This window comes from Protopterus annectens, chromosome 2.part2, assembly GCF_019279795.1.
Source record: "Protopterus annectens isolate FY-2018-M chromosome 2.part2, PAN1.0, whole genome shotgun sequence".
In the NCBI taxonomy this organism is placed as follows: Eukaryota; Metazoa; Chordata; order Ceratodontiformes; family Protopteridae; genus Protopterus; species Protopterus annectens.
In genome coordinates this window covers 19,056,803-19,076,280 of record NC_056730.1, presented here as the reverse complement: position 1 = coordinate 19,076,280, position 19,478 = coordinate 19,056,803, and the positions used below count along the sequence as shown (strand labels likewise).

At 45.3% G+C, this 19,478-nt stretch overlaps 1 protein-coding gene across 1 annotated transcript in view; it reads right to left on the bottom strand.

Moving 5' to 3' along the window:
- The window catches only part of SCAMP1 (secretory carrier membrane protein 1), a 1,252,061-nt gene that overhangs the window by 563,487 nt on the left and 669,096 nt on the right, over positions 1-19,478 (bottom strand). Inside the window, exon 6 of the mRNA XM_044063705.1 lies at positions 18,263-18,422. Within this exon, the coding sequence (XP_043919640.1) occupies positions 18,263-18,422 (160 nt within the window). The remainder of the gene's footprint in view (positions 1-18,262; positions 18,423-19,478) is intronic.

Here is a 19,478-nt window from a genome sequence, read left to right as displayed (position 1 = left end):
GAAACTGGCAGTTTAAGGCCCTAACTGCCAAGGTTGCAGATGTATAAACCATCTTTCCCCATCTATCCAGTGCCCTGGAATCTCTATCAGAGGGGGTAGGATTTTTTGCTTTTGAGGCCTTTATACCTTTTGGACCCTGTGAAATAGTTTCAGGGTCAGCAGCAGGGTTTTTAAATAAAAATTTGTGTGAATCAGGATTTTGAAGCTGGAGTCAGTTTTATATAGAAATGCTGAGGCCTGAAGACACCCTCAGAAGCCGGTGCCTGCTCAGCGGCTCCAGACCCATCAGAGGGAGAGACATCCGTGGGTATAATACTTTGAGAATCTCGTGGCGTGCCAGACTCCACATGGGTCTCAGTAGAGGCCTGCGACTCAAAAGTAGCGGGTATCAGGGGCTGAGAAAGTGCCTCACTGAGTACCGGCGAACCGGCGACTGGCTTAGAAGAAGCTTTGTCGTCGGTTTTGGACCTCGATGGTCTGTCTCTGTCATTTTCTTTGCGTTTTTTGTGAACTCCAGTAGTCAGATTGCTATCCGACGACATTTCAGGATAGTTAAATCTGGTTCCAAAATATTTTGAAGCAAAGATATACCGATGCTTAACAGTGCGTTGGTTAAATCTAGCACAAAACCGAGAGCTACGCACATTATGGTCAGGGCCTAGGCAAAGAATACAGTACAAATGGAAATCCTTATTTGGAATTTATTTCCCACAAGTAATGCAATTATTAACTTTTATTGACATCGGTATGGAGCAAGAAAAAGTTTCCCCAATGGGGTACTTAGCTTTAGTGAAGACTTCGGTTCTGAAATTCGAATTCGAAAATTTCAGGAGTCGGCAGACCGGCACTTGCAAACTGCTTCTGCTTCTGCTTCTGGCACCGCGCGGCAAGAAAGACTAAAGAAAATGGCTTTGACTGCCTGTTTTATACCCCTGACGAGCTGACGTCATGAAAGAAGAGACAGCAACCGACGCAGGACCCAAGGCTTTGAAATATAGGCCGACTGAGGGCAACCTGCCAGCAGATTATCCAAATGTAATGACTGCAACAGTGAAACATGAAGAAAGTACAGTTTTGTACCTACCATAAATGTAGATGTTCGAGTGCTAATACAGCTGCAGTAATCACAGATGGGTTCTCTGCCGTCAGGCGGGTCCTCGGTCGGCCGAATTCCAAAGTCTAGGTCCGGCGTCGGTTGTTGTCGCTTTCTCTCCTGACGTTAGCGAAGCCGGAGTATATAAGACACAGCCGACGCCATGTTCTTCAGTCTTTCTTGCCCCAGATGTCAGGTGCCCCCATAAGGAAGGCAATACATAAATTATGTTTATATGTATATACATGCAATGCAATATAATCCAAAATCAGTAGTTGCAAGCAAATAAACCATAGAAGGATAACCCAGTCAGGTTGTATGAAGAGGGGGTTAGGCCCCATGCCTTTACCAAGTGGGGAAGGAGGGAGGGAAACCTGTACTGCAGCTGTATTAGCACTCGAACATCTACATTTATGGTAAGTACAAAACTGTACTATGTTCATCGTGCATACAGCTGCAGTAATCACAGATGGGTAGAGTCCCAAAGCTACGCACAGGGTGGTAGGTACTAGGAGGAACTGGGTTGAGCCAGAATGCCCTGCAACACAGCAGTGGCAAAGCCTGTTCTAGTTTTGGAATATAAAGGCAGGTGGTAGTGTTTTGTGAAGGTATGTACAGAACTCTAAGTGGCTGCCTCCAAAATATCTTTGGTAGGAACTCCTCTGAGGAAGGATGCAGAGGTAGCTGTGGCCCTGGTGGAGTGTGATCTGATGCCTGTAGGAACAAATTTCCCATGATAGGAATAACAAAACCGTATGCAGTGGCCTATCCACTTTGAAATAGTCTGCTTGGTAACTGGCTTCCCTTGAGCCCCTACAGCATAGGACACAAAGAGTTGTTCTGATTTCCTGAAGGTCTTTGTTCTGTCCAAATAATAACGTAGCTGCCTATGGATGTCTAAAGAGTGTAGCAGCTTTTCCCCTTTGTTTTGAGGATTGGGGTAAAAGGTAGGTAGGTGTATGGCTTGATTTAAAGCTACCCTGGATACCACTTTAGGCATAAATGACGGGTTGGTACGAAGGGAAACCCTGTCCTGATGGAAGATGAGAAAGGGCTGCACCGCCATGAGGGCCGGTAGTTCCAAAACCCTACGAGCTGAAGTGATAGCCAGAAGGAAGGCTGTTTTCCAGGACAAATATTGCAAATCTGTTGAGGCAGCTGGTTCAAAAGGAGGCAATGTTAATTTTTCTAGTATGTAATTAAGATCCCAGGCTGGTATTGGTTGTTTCCTTGGTGGTCTTATATTCTTAGCCCCTCTGAGGAACTGTCGTAAGAGTGGGTGAGAAAATAAAGGAGGATCGGTGTTGAATTCTGCAGAAATGGCTGAGGCATGGATTTTATGGAAGAAAATGAAAGTCCACTGTTCAGCAGCTCAGCTAGATACTGTAATACCTGAGGCAAGTTCAGTTTTCTAGGGTCCTGGCCTTTTTCTCATTCCAAGAGCAAAACCGCTTCCATTTTGTGGAGTAAGCTTTTCTAGTAGATGGCCTTCTGGCCTCCAAAATGACATCCTGCACCTCCTTGGAGAGTAGGGTCTGTTGTGGTGTTAAGGAATTTTCCATGCAGCGAGATTGAGTGTTTTCAGCTGACTGTGAAGAGTTTTGTAGCTGTGCTGAGTCAGCAGAAGAGGCATTAGAGGCAGGGACCAGGGAGGAGTATGTGTTAGACTCCTCAGGAGCGGGTACCAGTGTTGCCTTGGCCAATCTGGAGCAACCAGTATCATCTTCGGTCTGTCTGCTCTTGCTTTCAAAAGCACCTTGGGCAGAAGAGGCAGAGGTGGGAATGCGTAAACTGTCCATGCTGTCCAACTGAATGAAAGGGCGTCCACTCTCCAGGCCTTTGGATGAAAGGTCCTTGAACAAAACTTTTCCAATTGATGATTCCTGTGGGAGGCAAAAAGATCTATGTCTGGCCTCCCCCACGCTTGGATTATCTCTGTAAACACCTGAGGATGCAACTTCCATTCGTGCGGATCTGTCATATTTCTGCTTAGATTGTCTGCCAGCGTGTTTTCCAATCCTGGCAAGTACTGTGCTTGAAGTTCAATTTGCCAATCCAGAGCCAAGTTCCAAAGAGTCATGGCTAGTCTGCACAAGTGGTATGAATGTGTTCCTCCTTGTTTGTTTATGTACCACATTACTGTGGTGTTGTTTGTTCTTATCAGTAATTGTCCTGGATGCAGGAGGTCCTTGAAAGCTGTAATTGCATTTATTACTGCTAGCATTTCTTTTTGATTGATGTGAAGGTGCTTTTCCTTTTGGGACCATTTGCCCTGAATGCACCTGTCCGTCATGTGCGCCCCCCAGGCGTAATCTGAGGCGTCTGTTGTGATGACTTGATTTGCTTGAGGCTTGCAGAATGGGAGGCCTGTATTTGCTTGACATGCTTGGGCCCACCATAGAAATTCCTTTTGCAAACATGGTATTATTGTTTCCAAACTGTGACTGTGTTGAGACCATAGGTTTTTTAGGTACCACTGAAGTTTCCTCATATGCAGCTTTGCACATAGGATTAAAAGAATGCAAGATGCCATGAAGCCCAGAGCCTGCAGGATTTTCCTTGCAGTAAGCCTGGTACATTTCGCTAGTATTTTGAAGTACTGAGTTAGTTGCCCCTGTTTTTCTGGCGTAAGATAGGCCATCTGGGTGTTTGTGTCCAAGTTGGCACCCAGGAAAGTTATTTTCTGAGATGGTGTTAGCCTGGATTTCTCTTTGTTGATTGTGTATCCCAGAGAATGCAGTAACCGTGTTACATAAGCCAGATGTTCCAGAAGTATGTGGTTGCTGTCCGCTTGGATCAGGCAGTCGTCCAAATAAGGGTAAATTTGTATCCCTTGAAGTCTGCAGTAAGCAATCACTGATGCCAGGCACTTTGTGAATACTCTGGGCGCAGTAGATAAGCCAAAGGGCAATGCAGAGAATTGATAGTGGATTGAACCTGCAAGAAATCTGAGGTATCTTCTGCAGCTTTGTCTGATTGGGACATGCAGGTATGCCTCCTTGAGGTCCAATGTTACCAGCCAAAACTCCTTGCCCAGCATGGGAAGAAGCTGCTGTAATGTGAGCATCTTGAATTTTGGTACAAGTAAAAATGTGTTTAGGATGGATAAGTCCAAAATGGGTCTCCAGTCGGTTCCTTTCCTTGGTACCAGAAAAAGTCTTGAATAAAAACCTTGACCTTGTTCGTGAGTAGGTACCTCTTGTATAGCTCTCATGCTTATGAGCTTTGAAATTTGTAGCTGTGCCTCTGCCCTTTGATTGTGTGGCAGGTTTGGCATGCCTCTCATTTTTGGAAGAGTGTGGAATTGAAATTTGTAGCCTCTGTTTATAACGTCCAGGATCCATTTGTCTGTTGTGACAATATGCCAATTTCTTGCAAATAATGCTAGTTTTCCTCCCAAAGGTGCTGCCAGCTGAGACCTGCTTGGCATGGAAATGAGGGAGTCATTGGGTTTGTTTCCTGTATTGTTGTGCACTGTCTTCGCCACCTCTTGGTGCTGGAGTTTGCCATTGTCGGCCTCTATATGATCCTTGTGATTGCCCTCTGCCCCTTGTGCCTGTATCTACCTCTTTGGGGCTTGTCAGTGGCTGGAAATGACCAGTTTTTGAAGGCCAATTTCTGCTAAAAGCGTGGTGGTTGGACCTGTAAAAAAGCTTTGACAGTTTGCATAGATTTGGCTTTTTCTTCCATTTTCCGTAATATCTCCTCAGCATTAGTACCAAACAGCACATCCTTTTGTAAAGGAGCATCTAGAAGTTTAGCTTTCACATGATCAGGCAAGTTTTGTTCCCTAAGCCAGGCATGTCTATGAATGACTGATCCTGTAGCAGCCGCTCTACTTGAGGCCTCTAGGGCATCATAGTCACATTGTAAGGTGTGTTTACCCACTTGCTCTGCACTATGCATCATATCCTGCAACTCCTTCAAATCTGGTTGTTCAGGTTGAGACATTTTATTCCTTAATTGTGATAACAGAAACTGTTGATATTTAAGCATATGAAACTGACAATTTAAGGCCCTCATGGCTAGGGTGGCCGAGGTATATACCTTTTTCCCCACCTTTCTAAGGATCTTGACTCTCTTTCGGCAGGAAGTGGATTCTTGGCAGTAGAGGCCTTCAATCCCTTGGGGCCTTGAGAAATGGTTTCAGGGTCAGCATTATGGCTTTTGTACAGAAATTGGTGAGAGTCAAGAACTCTGTAGTACCTATCAGGTTTGACTGGTGCAGGAGGCAGGGAATCCGGGTTAAGGCAAGCCTCCGAATAGACATCATCAAGTATGTCCAAAACAGGAGGTATCGCCAGAGGTCTGTGTTGAGGTAACAAAAGAAATTCCCTAAGTCTTTTCTTGGAATCGGAAAAGTCTTGGCCTTCCCAATAGAAGTGTTCCCTTAAAGTGTGCAAGGTTTCCCCAAAGGAAAAATCCTCAGGAGGAGATACAGAAGGAATGGACTGCTCTGCATCCGAATCCTCAAAAGGGGAGTAAGAGTGTTCCTCTACATCAGAATGTTCTGATAAAATGGAGCCCTGATCAGAAGAGGGAGAATCTTCCTCCACTCTGGGGCTCTTGTCTGGTGGGGGTTGAGAACCCCTGATAAGAGTAATTAAATCCTCAGCCATTTTAAGCATCTGTTTTTTTAGGCATGGGGCCTGAAGATGGGCCCTGTGCAACAGGCCTCTTGGGATGCCTGGCTGCTTTGGATTTAGTAAAGGCCTTAATAGAAAAAGAAGATGAGGGTCTAAAGACACCATGGGTGGAAGTGGACCTGTCCACATTAGGAGGCTCAACATTAGCAATGGCTTCGGTGGTAGTAGTCTGGGAAAGGGCCGAGGTACATGCGGTCTTGGGTACAGAGGACACCGCCAAAGAAGTGTCGTCGGTAGTCAGGGACTGCAAAGGCGTCTCGCTGAGAACCGGACCACGTGTAGCCTGTTTTGGCGTGGTGTCGGTGGGGACCGCGGGCCTCGCGTGTCGGCCCTTGTCCTTGCGTTTTTTGGACAAAACGGTAGTCGGAGTCTCCGACGACATTTTATAATCAAAGGCTTTACCAAAATAGTGTTGGGCGAACTCCGCCCGACGCTTAACAGTGCGTTTAGTGAAAGTAGCGCAAAAGCGACAGCCCGAGACGTCGTGGTCTGGGCCTAAACAAGGTATGCAGAGGGAATGGAAATCCTTATGCGGTATTTGCTTCCCACAAGAAATACAATTATTAACTTTTTCTGACATCGGTCTGAGGCAAGAAAAGTTTCAACGGGTACTTAGCTTTAATGAAGACTTCGGTTTCCAATTTTTTCGTAATTCAGGAGCTGGCCGACCGGCACTTGCGAACTGCTTCTGCTTCGGGCACCGCGCGGCAAAAAAGACTGAAGAACATGGCGTCGGCTGTGTCTTATATACTCCGGCCTCGCTGACGTCAGGAGAGAAAGCGACAACAACCGACGCCGGACCTAGACTTTGGAATTCGGCCGACCGAGGACCCGCCTGACGGCAGAGAACCCATCTGTGATTACTGCAGCTGTATGCACGATGAACATCATCATTTCTGCAGTATACCGGTCTACAAAATGGTCTCTGTAGAGGCTTGCAAAGGTATCGAATCGAGCATCATGGGCTACGAAAGCGCCTCACTGAATTCTGGAGAACTGACAACCTGCTTAGCGGTAGCATCGTTGGAGGACTTGGTCTTGTGTTGTCTGTCTCCAACGTTATCCTTACATTTCTTAGGAATGTCTAATGAAGGTTGGCTGAATGACGCCATTTCGGAATGTGAAGATGGAAGCCTAAAACTCCCTGGCAACAATAAGAGCTCTACGACGAATGGTTCTCGCATTAAAGAGGGCAGTGATATGGGCCTAAACAAGTGACGCAGTATGAGTGGAAGTCTCAGTGTGGTATTTGCTTTCCACAGGTGAGACAACTGTTAACTTTTTTTTTTTGGTTAGTGCAAGAAAAAAGGATCCCCAACGGGGTACTTAGCTTTAGATGTTTTTAGCTGTAAATCAAACCTCTGGTAGCAACCGACCGGCACACTTGTGAACTGCTTCTGCTATGGGCTCCACAGCAAGAAAGACTGATGTAATGGCGTTGGCTACTCTCCTATATAGCACTGACATCCTGACATCAGACAGCATGTGACAGCAGCCGACGATGAAAAACACTAACTCTGGTATTCGGGCTGGCCCAGGGCAGCCACAAGGGATAACCCACAGGTGATGACTACAACAGTGAAACACAAAGAAAGTACAGTTGTGTACACTTACCATAAATGTAGATGTTCGAGTGTATTCACTGTTGCAGTCATCATCTGTGGGTTATCCCTGCTGTGGTAACCCTCGGCCGGCCCGAATACCAGAGTCAATGTTTTTCTGCATCAGCTGCTGTCGCTTGGAGACTGACGTCAGGTGGTCAGTGCTATAAAGGAAGGCAGCTGATGCCATTGCATTAGTTTTTTTTGCCCTAACCAGTCAGAAGCCCAAGCAAATATGGCAAAGTGGTTCTGGTGGTTAAAAACCACCCTAAGAAGCGTATGTCTTAGGAAGGAAGGGAAATCAGAACTGCAACGGTGAATACACTGGAACATCTACAATTTTGGTCAGTGTACACAAATGTACAATGTCCTTCATGTTTCAATGTTGCAGTCATCACTTGTGGGAGGATTCCCAAAGCTGAGGAGAGGGGTGGAAGTATTAGTTAAAGACCTAGGCATCGGTAAGCAAGCCCTGCAGAAATGCAGAGGCAAACCCTGCCCTAGCCTTAGAGAAAAGAGAGAGATGGTAATGCTTTGTAAAGGTATGGACCAAGGTCCAGGTGGCAGCTTCCAAGATGTCGCTGGTGGGAACTCCTCTGAGGAATGCTGTGGAAGTGGATGCTGCCTTAGCGGAATGGGTAGAAATCGACTTAGGGGGTGGTTTCCCATGTAATCTGTAGCAGAAATGGATACAGTCTTGTATCCATTTGGAAATTGTTTGCTTGGAAATGGGCTTCCCCTCTGCCTCTGGGACAAAGCTGACAAGAAGTTGGTCCTTTTTCCTGAAGGGTTTAGTACGGTCCAGGTAGTATCTGAGCTGTCTGTGCACGTCTAGGGAGTGCAGAATTTTTTCCCCCTTGTTTTGAGGGTTAGGGAAGAAGCTGGGCTGATGAATGGCCTGGTTGAGAGTCACATTAGATACCACCTTGGGCATAAAGGAGGGGTTAGTCCCAAGCGAGACCTTGTCTGCATGGAAAATGATGAAGGGCTCAATGGCCATCAGTGCCTAAAGTTCTGAAACCCTTCTGGCTGAGGTGATAGCTAGTAAGAAAGCAGTCTTCCAGGAGAGGTATTTCAGTTCTGCTGAAGCAGCAGGTTCGATGAGTGGTAAGGTTAGTTTTCCCAAAACATAATTCAGGTCCCAGGCTGGGGTGGGTGGCCTTCTGGGAGGTCTGATATTAGAAGCCCCTCTGAGGAATTGTTTAATCAAAGGATGTGAAAACAGGGGCTAGTCTGTATCGAAATTAGCTTAAATGGCTGAGGCGTGGATTTTAACAGAAGAGAAGGAGAGGCCACTATTGAGTAACTCCGCTAGATAGTCCAGGATAAGAGGGACAGAAGCTTGCGAGATTATGCCCTCTCTGGACTAGCTCCAACAGCAGAATCTTTTCCATTTCCCTGCGTAAGATTTTCTGGTGCTGGGCCTTCTGGCCGCTGTGATAATGTCTAGGACCTTAACATGTGCCCCTTGCTTGCCTTTAGAGTACTAGCCATGCTGACAGTTTGAGAGTCTGCAAGCCTGGGTGATTCAGGAGGTCTGAGATCAGTGGAAGCTGCCTGGGAGGCTGTGATGTCTGGCTAAGCAGCAAGGGGTACTAATGCTGTCTTGGCCAATCTGGAACAATGAGGATGGCCTTTGGTCCCTCCTCCCTTATGTTGATCAGTACCTTGGAAATAAGAGGCAGAGGAGGGAATGCGTACATGAAGATGAAGTTCCAGGGGAAGGTCAAGGCATCCACCTTCCATGCTAGGTGGTGATACTCCCTAGTACAGAATTTCCTGAGCTAGTGGTTGAGGTGCGAAGCAAAGAGATCCACCTCTGGATTTCCCCACTCCTGAGTGACTTGCCAAGAGATCTTTCTGCAGAGCTGTCATTTGTGGGGGTCCAGTAAGTTTCTGCTTAAGTGGTCTGCCAGGGTGTTGATGATCCCCGGTAGGTATTGGGCTATTAGAGGTTCATGGCTAGCCTGCACAGAGGGTAAGATTGGGTCCCTCCCTGTTTGCTGATGCACCACATTACTGTGGTGTTGTTTGTTTTGATAAGGATACGGAGAACTCCTGGCCTGAGATGGGGTTAGAAGGATGTAAGAGCCTTTTGTACTGCCATATTTCCTTCTGGTTGATATGCAAGGGAAGGTGCTGGGCATTCTAAAGACCTTGGGTCCACCTGCCTGCTACGTGAGTGCCCCAAGTAATGTCTAAGGTGTCGGTGGTGATGGTCTGCCCAGAAGGGCAGAGGATGAAGGGGAGACCCTTGTTCTTGGCACAGGCCCCAACCCTCCAGGGAAACTCGGCCCTTATACAGGGGATCAGAGGGACAGAGGTCTCTAGAGGCTGTGAGTGTTGACACCAAAGGTTCTTTAGATACCACTGAAGCTTCCTCATGTGAAGCCTGGCCACAGGAATTAGAAGGATTCAAGATGCCATGTACTCCAAGGCTTACAGGAACTTCCTCATCGTGAGGTGATATGTAGATGCCAGCTGGGTAAAGTAGACAGGCAGGAAGTTCTGATTGCCTGGGGATAGGAAGGCCATTTGGGATGCTGTGTCCAACAGTGCTCCCAAGAAAATGATCCTCTTGGAGGGTGTTTCCTTTGATTTCTTCTTGACGGTGAACCCCAAGGAAGTTAGGAGGGTTTTCACAAAGCAGAGGTCCTACAGCAGCTTTTCTTTGCACTCTGGCTGAATGAGGCAGTCGTCCAGATAAGGGTAAATCTGTATATTTCTCTGTCTGCAAAATACTACAGCTGAGGCCAAACATTTGGTGAATATCCTGGGAGCAGTAGATAAGCCAAAGGGAAGCGCAGACAACTGAAAAGTGTTGTCAGCCTGCTCTGAAGCGTAGGAATTTCCTGCAGGATTCCCTTATGGGGATGTGGAGGTAGGCATCTTTTAGGTCTAGGGTCACTAACCAGGCATTTTTTGTCAGCATAGGCAGCAGCTGCTGCAAAGTTAGTATTTTGAATTTGGGGACCACCAGGGAATTGTTCAGAATGGACAGATCCGGGATGGGGCGCCAAGTGCACTCCATTCTGGGAACAAGGAATAGCCTGGAATAAAAGCTTTTGCCTGTTTGATCTGTGGGAACAGGTTCTACTGTCCCCTGGGATACGAGAGTTTGGACTTGTTTTAATGCCTCTACCCACTGATTTGGAGGTAAGTCTGGGTATCCTCTAGGAAATGGAAGTTCGTTGAAAGTGAATTTGTATCCCTGAAAAATTATCTTTAAGACCCACTGGTCCTTTGTTATAGACAGTCAGTTTGCTTTGCAGAGGGACAGCCTTCCTCCTAGCTTTTAGTGGGTGAAAGGAGGGCAGCGGGGGGATTGGGAGTCATTGAGAGTTTTTGCCATATAGTGATGGCTTAGAACTCCCTGCCTTTGGGTAGGAAGTCGTCCACTGTTTCGTTCTTTGCTGTCCCTGGGATAGGGTCTGGGTGGTCTGTCCCTGTGGGGCTAACCTTGCCCCTGTCTACTAGATGCAGGAAAAGACCAGTGCTTGGAGGGAAAATTCCTGCTGAATCCAGGAGGTTGAACCTGAAAGAAATATTTTACAGTTTGCATTGACTTTGCTTTGTCTTCCATCTTTTTAAGCACCTCTTCTGCTTTTTCTCCAAACAAGCGGTCTTTATCCAAAGGTGCATCAATTAATTTTGATTTTACATGATCAGGGAAAGGTTGCTCCTTCAACCACGCAAGTCTCCTAATGACAGATCCAAACACAGCTGCCCTGCTACAGGCTTCTAGTGCATCATATCCACAGAGGGTTTTGTCACTTGACAAGTACTGCACAGTAAATCTGCTAAATCCTTAGAATTGGCACAGTCAGGAAAGGTAGAAATATTTTGCTTTAACAGTTCCAAAGTGTGCTGTTGATATTTTAACATATGGAACTGACAGTTGAGTGCTCTGACAGCCAAGGTTGCAGAGCTGTAAACCTTTTTACCCCATCTGTCCAGAGCTCTAGCATCCTTGTCAGAAGGAGTTGGATTCTTTGTAGAACTAGCCCTTGCTCCTTTAGGTCCCTGTGTAATGATCTCCAGGTTTGCAGAAGGATTTCTGTACAGGTATTTGTGAGAATATTCTGTAATATCTGTCAGCTTAATGGGAGCAGGTGGGAGGGCATCAGGGGCTAAGCTGGATTCATGGAAAACATCATCTACCACTTCTAAGATAATGGGGATGGCAAGGGGTCTGTGCTGGGGCAGGTCTACAAACACTCAGCCTTTTCCTAGACTGAGGAAAGTCCTGAGATTCCCAGTGGAAATGTTCCCTGAGGGTGTGAAAGGTTTCCCCAAAGGAAAGGTCTTCTGGTGGGGAGGCAGAAGGAATGGATTCCTCTGCATCTGAATCCTCATAGGCAGTGAGAGGTTGTTGTTCCTCTTCAAAACCTGAATAATTAGATTCCTCAGAATCATGCTCTGTCATTAGTTCAGAAGGGTGCCTTTTCCTTTTAGAAGTTGCGGCATGAGTGCCCCTGATAAGGGATACAAGATCCTCCGCCATCTTAAGCATTTGGGCTTGGGTTAGTGGAGCAGGAGTAAGATGGTGGCTAAAGGTAGATTTTCTAGGAGTGGCCTGGCTTCTAGGCCTAAGAGTATCCATCGGTCTGAGAGAAACGGTAGTAAGATGAGAAGACGTCATTTTTTGTCTAGAATCCGTAATGCAAAAAGCCTCCTCGGAAGCCAGTGCTTGCATCACAGCTCCGGACCCAACTGGGGCAGAGACAACCAAAGGCTTGGAAGATGAAGAAGATTTCTGCAACATACCAGACTCCAAAAGGGTCTTGGTAGAGGCCTGCATAGACATCGTATCAGGCATCAGGAGCTGCAAAGCACCTCACTGAATTCCGGAGAACTGACGACCTGCTTATCAGTAGAGTCGAAGGTTTAGCCTTGTGTAGTCTGTCTCTATCTTTATCCCTATATTTTTTCGGAATGTCTACGGATTGTTGGCTGACGGACACCATTTGTGAAGATGGAGGACAAAAATACCTGTCTACAATAAGAGCTCTACGACAAATGGTTCTTATGTTAAAGAGGGCACAGAACCTGCAGTGGGGGATGTCGTGGTCTGGGCCTAAACAAGTGACGCAGTATGAATGGAAGTCTCGGTGTGGGATCTGCTTTCCAAAGGTGAGACAATTGTTAACTTTTTCGGACATCGGTTAGTGCAAGAAAAAAGGATCCCCAACGGGGTACTTAGCTTTAGACGTTTTCAGCTGTAATCCGAGCTCTGGTAGCGAATGACCGGCACACTTGCGAACTGCTTCTACTATGGGCTTCACGGCAAGAAAGACTAATGTAATGGACAGCTGCCTTGCTTTATAGCACTGACGACCTGACATCAGTCTCCAAGCGACAGCAGCTGTTGCAGAAAAACAATGACTCTGGTATTTGGGCCAGCCGAGGGCTACCACAGCAGGGATAACTGATGACTGCAACAGTGAAACACTAACATCATCAACCTTGACTAAAATCCTTTTCCGGCTTGTTCTTTTGGTACTGGCTCCACTGCTCCTTGAGCACAAAGGTTTTGAATTTGGCAGATGGCCTCTGTCCTCTGGTTTGCTGGTATGTCTGGAAAACCTGAATATCTGGGTTGTCTATGAAAGTGAATCTGTATTTTTGGAAATTATTTTAAGACCCAATGGTCTGCAGTAATGGTTTGCCACTTGACTAGGAACAGGGAAAGTCTTCCTACTAGCCTGTCTTTGGGAGTGGGGGGGTAGAGGGGAGAGGAGGAGTCACTTTGAGTCCGTAGGGTAGGGAGTGGACTTAGAACTCCCTTGCCTAGGCATAGCAGAGGTCTTCTGTCTAGGCCTCTGCTGGCTTTGCTGCTGGTGCCTGGTGGGCCTATCTCTGCGCCCCTTCCTTTGCACAGTTTTTGCTTGTGCAGGAAAGGACCAGTTCTTGGTAGGGAAGTTCCTGCTAAATCTGGGGGACTGTACCTGCAAGGAAGTCTTTGACCGTCTGCATTGACTTGGCCTTGTCTTCCATTTTCTTAATCACCTCCTCTGCCTTAGGGCCAAAGAACTGTTCCTTATCCAAGGTGGTGTCCAGAAGTTTTGATTTAACCTGATCAGGCAATGACTGCTCCCTCAATCATGCATGCCTTCTAATGATTGAGCCAGAAACTGCAGCCTGCTAGACGCTTCCAAAGCTTCAAAGCCGCAATGCAAGGAATGCTTGGCCACTTGACAGCTGGATTGTATCAAATCTCCCAGTTCTCTGGTAGTAGTACTTTCTGGTAAAGTGGATATTTTCTGCTTTAATAAGTCCAGCATGTTTTGTTGATATTTAAGCATATGGAATTGGCAAGTGAGAGCTCTAATGGCTAGTGTAGCTAAAGTGTAGACCTTCTTGCTGCATCGGTCCAAGGCTCTGCTCTCCCTGTCGGAGGGTATGGGATTTTTGGAGGAACTGGCCTTAGCCCCCTTAGGTCCCTGAGTAATGACCTCTGGGTCAGCTGCAGGGTTCCTAAACAAATACTGTCAGGCTTTCTGAGTGCAGTGGGCAGGGCATCAGGGGTGAGGTCAGACTCCAGGAAGATATCCTCCACCACATCCAGAATGGGAGGAATGGCTAAGGGTTTATGTTGTGGCAAGTCCAGGAACTCTCTCAGTCTCTTCTTTGACTGGGGGTAGTATTGGGCCTCACAATGGAAATACTCTCTGAGGGAATTTAAGGTCTACCTGAATGAGAGGTCATCAGGAGGGGATGCGGAAGGAATGGATTCCTCAGCATCTGAATTTTCAAAGGCTGCCAGGGGCTGTTCTTCAGTGTCTGAGTCCAGAAATTCAGAGTCCTCTGATGGGCTCCAAAAGCACCTCTGGAGAAAGGTCCCCTTTTCTTTTGGCTGGGGTAGCCTGAGCAGACTGATTACCCCTGAGGAAAGAGATTAAATCCTCAGCCATCCTAAGCAGCTGCTGAGACTGAGTAGGTTGGGTGGAAGGTAGTCGGTGCAACTCGGTGACTGGGCTCCAAGGAAGATGTTTTCTTAGGGGTGGCCTTGGTCTTAGGTCTAAGTGATTCAATGGGCTTATATGTGGTTTTGACTGGTCTGGTCTGGCATCTGTCATCCGAAAGGCCTCCGCCGAAGCCGGTGCCTGCAAAGTGGTTCCGGACCCAACCGTGGGGCTGGTGACCGACATTTCCGTAGGAGAAGCCTGATCCAGCAGTATACCAAACTGCAAAAGGGTGTCAGTAGAGGCCTGCGATGGCTCTTCAGCTGTATGTGCCTCACTGAGGTCCGCTGTACTAGTGGACTGTTGGGTGGCTGACTCTGGTATCTGGGCTGGCCGAGGGCTACCCAGCAGGGATAACCCACAAGTGATGACTGCAACAGTGAAACATGAAGATCATCATCAGATCTACTTGAGAAGCTCCTCACAGGTGGATGATTTCTTGCAGACCCCAAGATGAAACTTCCATCACTGCAGGTGGGGGTTGGGTCTGCCCTGGTCCTGATCAGCTTGTCTGCCACAAAATTCTGCTGTGATGGAATGCATAGCCTGTAGGGATACACTGTGCTAACCTACCAGTTCCCATGCTATCACAGATAATCTACACAGGGTACAAGATCTGTTTCTCCTTGTTTGTTTAAACGCCACATGATTGTGGTGTCTGTGATGACTTAATTGTGGTCCTGAGCTCCAGATATTGCTTAGTGATTTGAGAGGATTTAATAACACCATAATTTCTTTGATATTTATCTGCTTCTTTTTGCCCTGACAGTTCCACAGAATTTGAATTTTCATCCCTCTGAAACTGCCCCCCATGCAAAATCTGATCCACCTGTGGTGACTGAGTAGGGAATGGTAGGGAGAAAGGAAGATGCAGACTGAGAGATAACGGATTCATCAACCAGAGAATTTCCCTTTTGATAAAGCTAAGCACTGGAATGTGAACAGAGAGAGGGTGCTGGTTTTGGATCCAGATTAACCTGAGGAACCTCTGAATTTTTCTCATATGTAGTCTAGTAGAAGAATCATGAGAATTGTAAAGGCATAAATCCTGATATCCTGACATACTTCCATGCTACTGTGCAATTTTGGCTGGAAAATATTGGAAACTGTACCTTGGGAAAAGTCTACTTTGTCCTGGAGGAAGAAAGGCCATCACTAGGCGATGTACCTAGGAGATGATCTATAAAACACTACCTAAGAGATGGAATGAGGGAAGACTTTTCTAGGATCACATGAAAACCTAGGTTGAGAAGATAATTCTTGACAAAGAGAGATTCTTGACAGCCTAGAAAACAGTCTGAAAAATAAGGGTCTATATTAGATTATCGAACATTTAAAAGTTCAAACACCATATGGTCGACACCATATGTTCGAACTCTTAAAAAAGTTCGAAAATTTTAAAAAAAAAAAAACAGAAAAAAAAAACTACCTGAAAGGTTAAGCAGGGGGCAAGCCCACCCCGCAACCCCCGCTCTTTAAATATACTAATTCCGAGATCGCGCTACACTGCAGACAATGGAAAACTTCCATTTCTGCACTGTACAGAGATCTCCGTTGAAACGTTCGAACATTTACATGTTTGATCACATGGTGTCAACCATATGAAGTTCGAACATGTAAATGTTCGACAATTTAACATACACCCAAAAAATAAGGCGGCCAGCTAAATAAGGAAAAACGTGCATGTCCTGTAACCTGTAATAAAATATTACTGGTGCCAATCACTTTGTAAAAACTCTTGGTGCTGATGACAACCCAAGGGGTAAAGCAGAAAACTGAAACTCTGACCCAGATAAAGGCAATCTTAAAAAGCATGAAGTCTTTCTGGATTGAAATGTAATGATAGGCATCTGGAAACTGAAAGGAGGAATAAGAAGTAATACAGACTGTAAAGAAGGCATTTTGAATTTTGATGTGAAGGTTAGAAATAATAGATTCCTTTGTTCTTTGGCACCAGAAAAAAATTTTGAATAAAATCCTCTTTCCGTCTGGTCTGGTGGGACTGGCTCTATTACTTCCTGAGACAGCATATGATCCAGAACAGAAGGAAATGAAGTTTTGACTGGTGGGAAGGAATCCCTAAAAAGAGGGCAGACAGACCCACTTGCCAGTTGTAACCTTTCTAATTCTTAGGACCCAAATGACTGATGTAATCAAGTTCTAAAGAGGGGAAATAAAGACACAGGTTATGAGAAAGTTTTCAAGGTTTGTTAAGGTGGGGAAGGAAAAGAAACTGAAGGTTGGCAATCTGCTTTTCTGGATTATCCCTAGGCTTGGGAGGGACCTCCCTTCTTTTTGGAACATCCCTGCTACTGCTTCTAGATAGTCTGTTTACCTGTCTTTTGATTGTATTGTTATGAAATATTCCCTACAGAACGGCCCTTTGCTAGAAGAAACAATTCTAAAACATTTGGAGTTAGGAAACTGAAAAATCTCAGAATTGGATTAACTTTCCCCTTCCATTAACCTTCTGAACCTCAGCAGAGGACTTCTTTATCCAGAGATGCATTCAAACAGTTTGACTTAAAATCCTCTGGTAACTTGATAGCGCAGCCAGGCAAATTTCTTCATAACTGACCCAGTAGCAGCTGCTCTGGAAATAGAATCAGAAGTATCATATGAACACTTAAGCGAATGTTTGGTATCCTGAGACACTGAAGAAAGCAAATAATTTGACAGTGTCAAAAGAAGGAAAACCAGCAATTTGTTTTTCATACTGCTAAATGAAGCCAGAAGAATCTTGGACACATGTGCTTTACAATTAATGTTTGGACAGTTGAAGCAGCAGTAGTACACACCTTCTTTACAAATGTATCAAAAGCTCTCCCATCTTTATCTGAGGGAACAGTTTAAGAAGCCATAAGCTGCTTGAAAGAAACTGAGTTTGAAAGGGAAACAAACAGATGATCTGCTCAAGGATCTGTACAGAGAAATTTGTGGGACTGTGAAACTTTCAATACTTTATCAGATTTCATAGGGCCTTGTGGTTGACTATCAGGAGACCTGCTGGCTGCATTGAAAATTTTTATTCTGGCCACCCATACGACTGCTAGAGCTTAAAGGACAGCCGGAATAAAAGCAGATGTATGGGCATGGAATGTGCCGTAAAGCTTTGGGAGCTGACCAGATGTCCGATTCTTGGCAGGATATGTCCTATAAAGCTTAGGCTACTGGAACAGTGATCTAATGATGAGCATTATCCCCTTCCAGTCATCTACTACAACTTTTGCCTTACTGTGTCCTGTTGTAATGAAGTTCCAACAGCAACTAACTGCATTTGAAAAAATTCTATCTTACTGTTGTCTTCCTCATATCTATTAAAATCTAAAATGTCAGTAATGAAAATTTAACTAAGGGTGTAGTTCTGAGATTGGTCACTACCTGTTTGCCCAATCTGTAACTTTTAACAGTGAAATGACAAAACTAGAAATGTTAACAGTGAAAAACAGCTTACAGTTATTTTGTCTAATAACCAATGCTACCAACTTAAGGAACAAAACAAGGTACTTTAAGAAGCTTTAATTGCTGCCACACACATTCGCATATGTACTAGCAGGTGACAAGAAACCAGTGTCTTAGACTAAATGTGTTGGGTGTGTACAACTCTGCTGCTGGTGACCCAGGTTTAAGTAACAATTTGCTAGGGTTGGAGCATCAACCAGTTGTGGGGTGGGTTACTGACCTAGCTTAACACCTCTTAGTGGAGGGCAAAGGGTAAAGCCAGGGTACATGCAAGCCGCTTAACTTTAGCAGCACTGGGGTGGGGATGGCACATAATGACGTGCATGCATGACCTGTCTGCTCCATCACCATTAAAGGATGGTCCAGCCCATCCTACTTTTTTTTCCTAAGCTTAACCACAAAAATCAGGGGTCAAAACATTTTTATTAACAAAATATGGTCTTGATCAATCTCTGCAGTGACCATGTAAAAAAGAAGACAAAATTAAAGCTGTACCTGAATGCTCCATATAGTGGCCTGTACCAGCAGACAAATGAGCATGGAGTAAACAGCAGGAACCAGAGGATAGCCAAACCGAAGTCCACCCCTCGTGAGGCATCCACGCAGAACCAAGCCAGACAAGCAAATATGTTTAGGAACAACGTGACTGCATAAACTGCAGAAAACGAAAACAAAATATGTAGCTAAATTGCATAAGGTAGGTTTCCAAGACAGACTTCACATTTCACTGTACTTACCATAAAGAAATGTATACATACACACAACGGTGTATATATACACGTGTGTATATATAAATATATACACACACACACACACACACACACACACACAAGTGCATGTATACAGATATACACTTGTGTGCATGAAGTGTGTACATTAAAAACACACACACACACACACACACACACACACACACACACACACACGGGTGCACAAGTACTACAGCATCCAGTACAGAAGCACCAAAAAATATATTAACCTATTAGTAAATGATGAAATACAAATGTCCATCTCACTGTCAGAGACTGGTACTAACACACGTTCATCTATTAATGAAGCACAGCTTTGTGTGTGTGTGGAGGGGGGTGGCAATTGGCTGAGGGACCTGTCAATCCCTTGGGGGAGGCTTTAGACTAAATACCACAAGTGATCAGCTCCTGGTGGACACAGGTGGAAAACATGTCAACCTTCTGAATACAGAAAAGAAGAGCAGATGTCTTGTATATTACATGCAAGTGACAGTGTGAATACCGTATGGTGCAACTGTATCTTCATACCTTGGGGCTGGTAGGCCTGCAAAGCTCCTTCAACTGCAGTATGATGGAACTGTCTGCATTTGACACTTGTCACACACACTGGTGACCCAGTCCAAAAACATTTTTTTTTTTATCTGGAATGAGGAAACATACCAGGTAACAAAACCAACTGTAATCAATCATCTAGTATAGCAGTGAAACAAATACATCAGAAGAGATGCAGACAGTGGAAGGAGCCTAAAAATAAAGAAACGAACACAAGAAAAAAATTCTGAGTTGGACACTGTGTGCAAATATTAAAATGAGATAAAAATCTACGAAACTAGTAGATTTATGGGAAAAAGCATGGTTGCCATCACAGTAATGGAACAGCAGTTAAAAATATTATGGATCAAAAAAAGACTTTGAAATGAATGTGGTGTAAATGAGAAGTTATGTACCTACCATAACGTTCC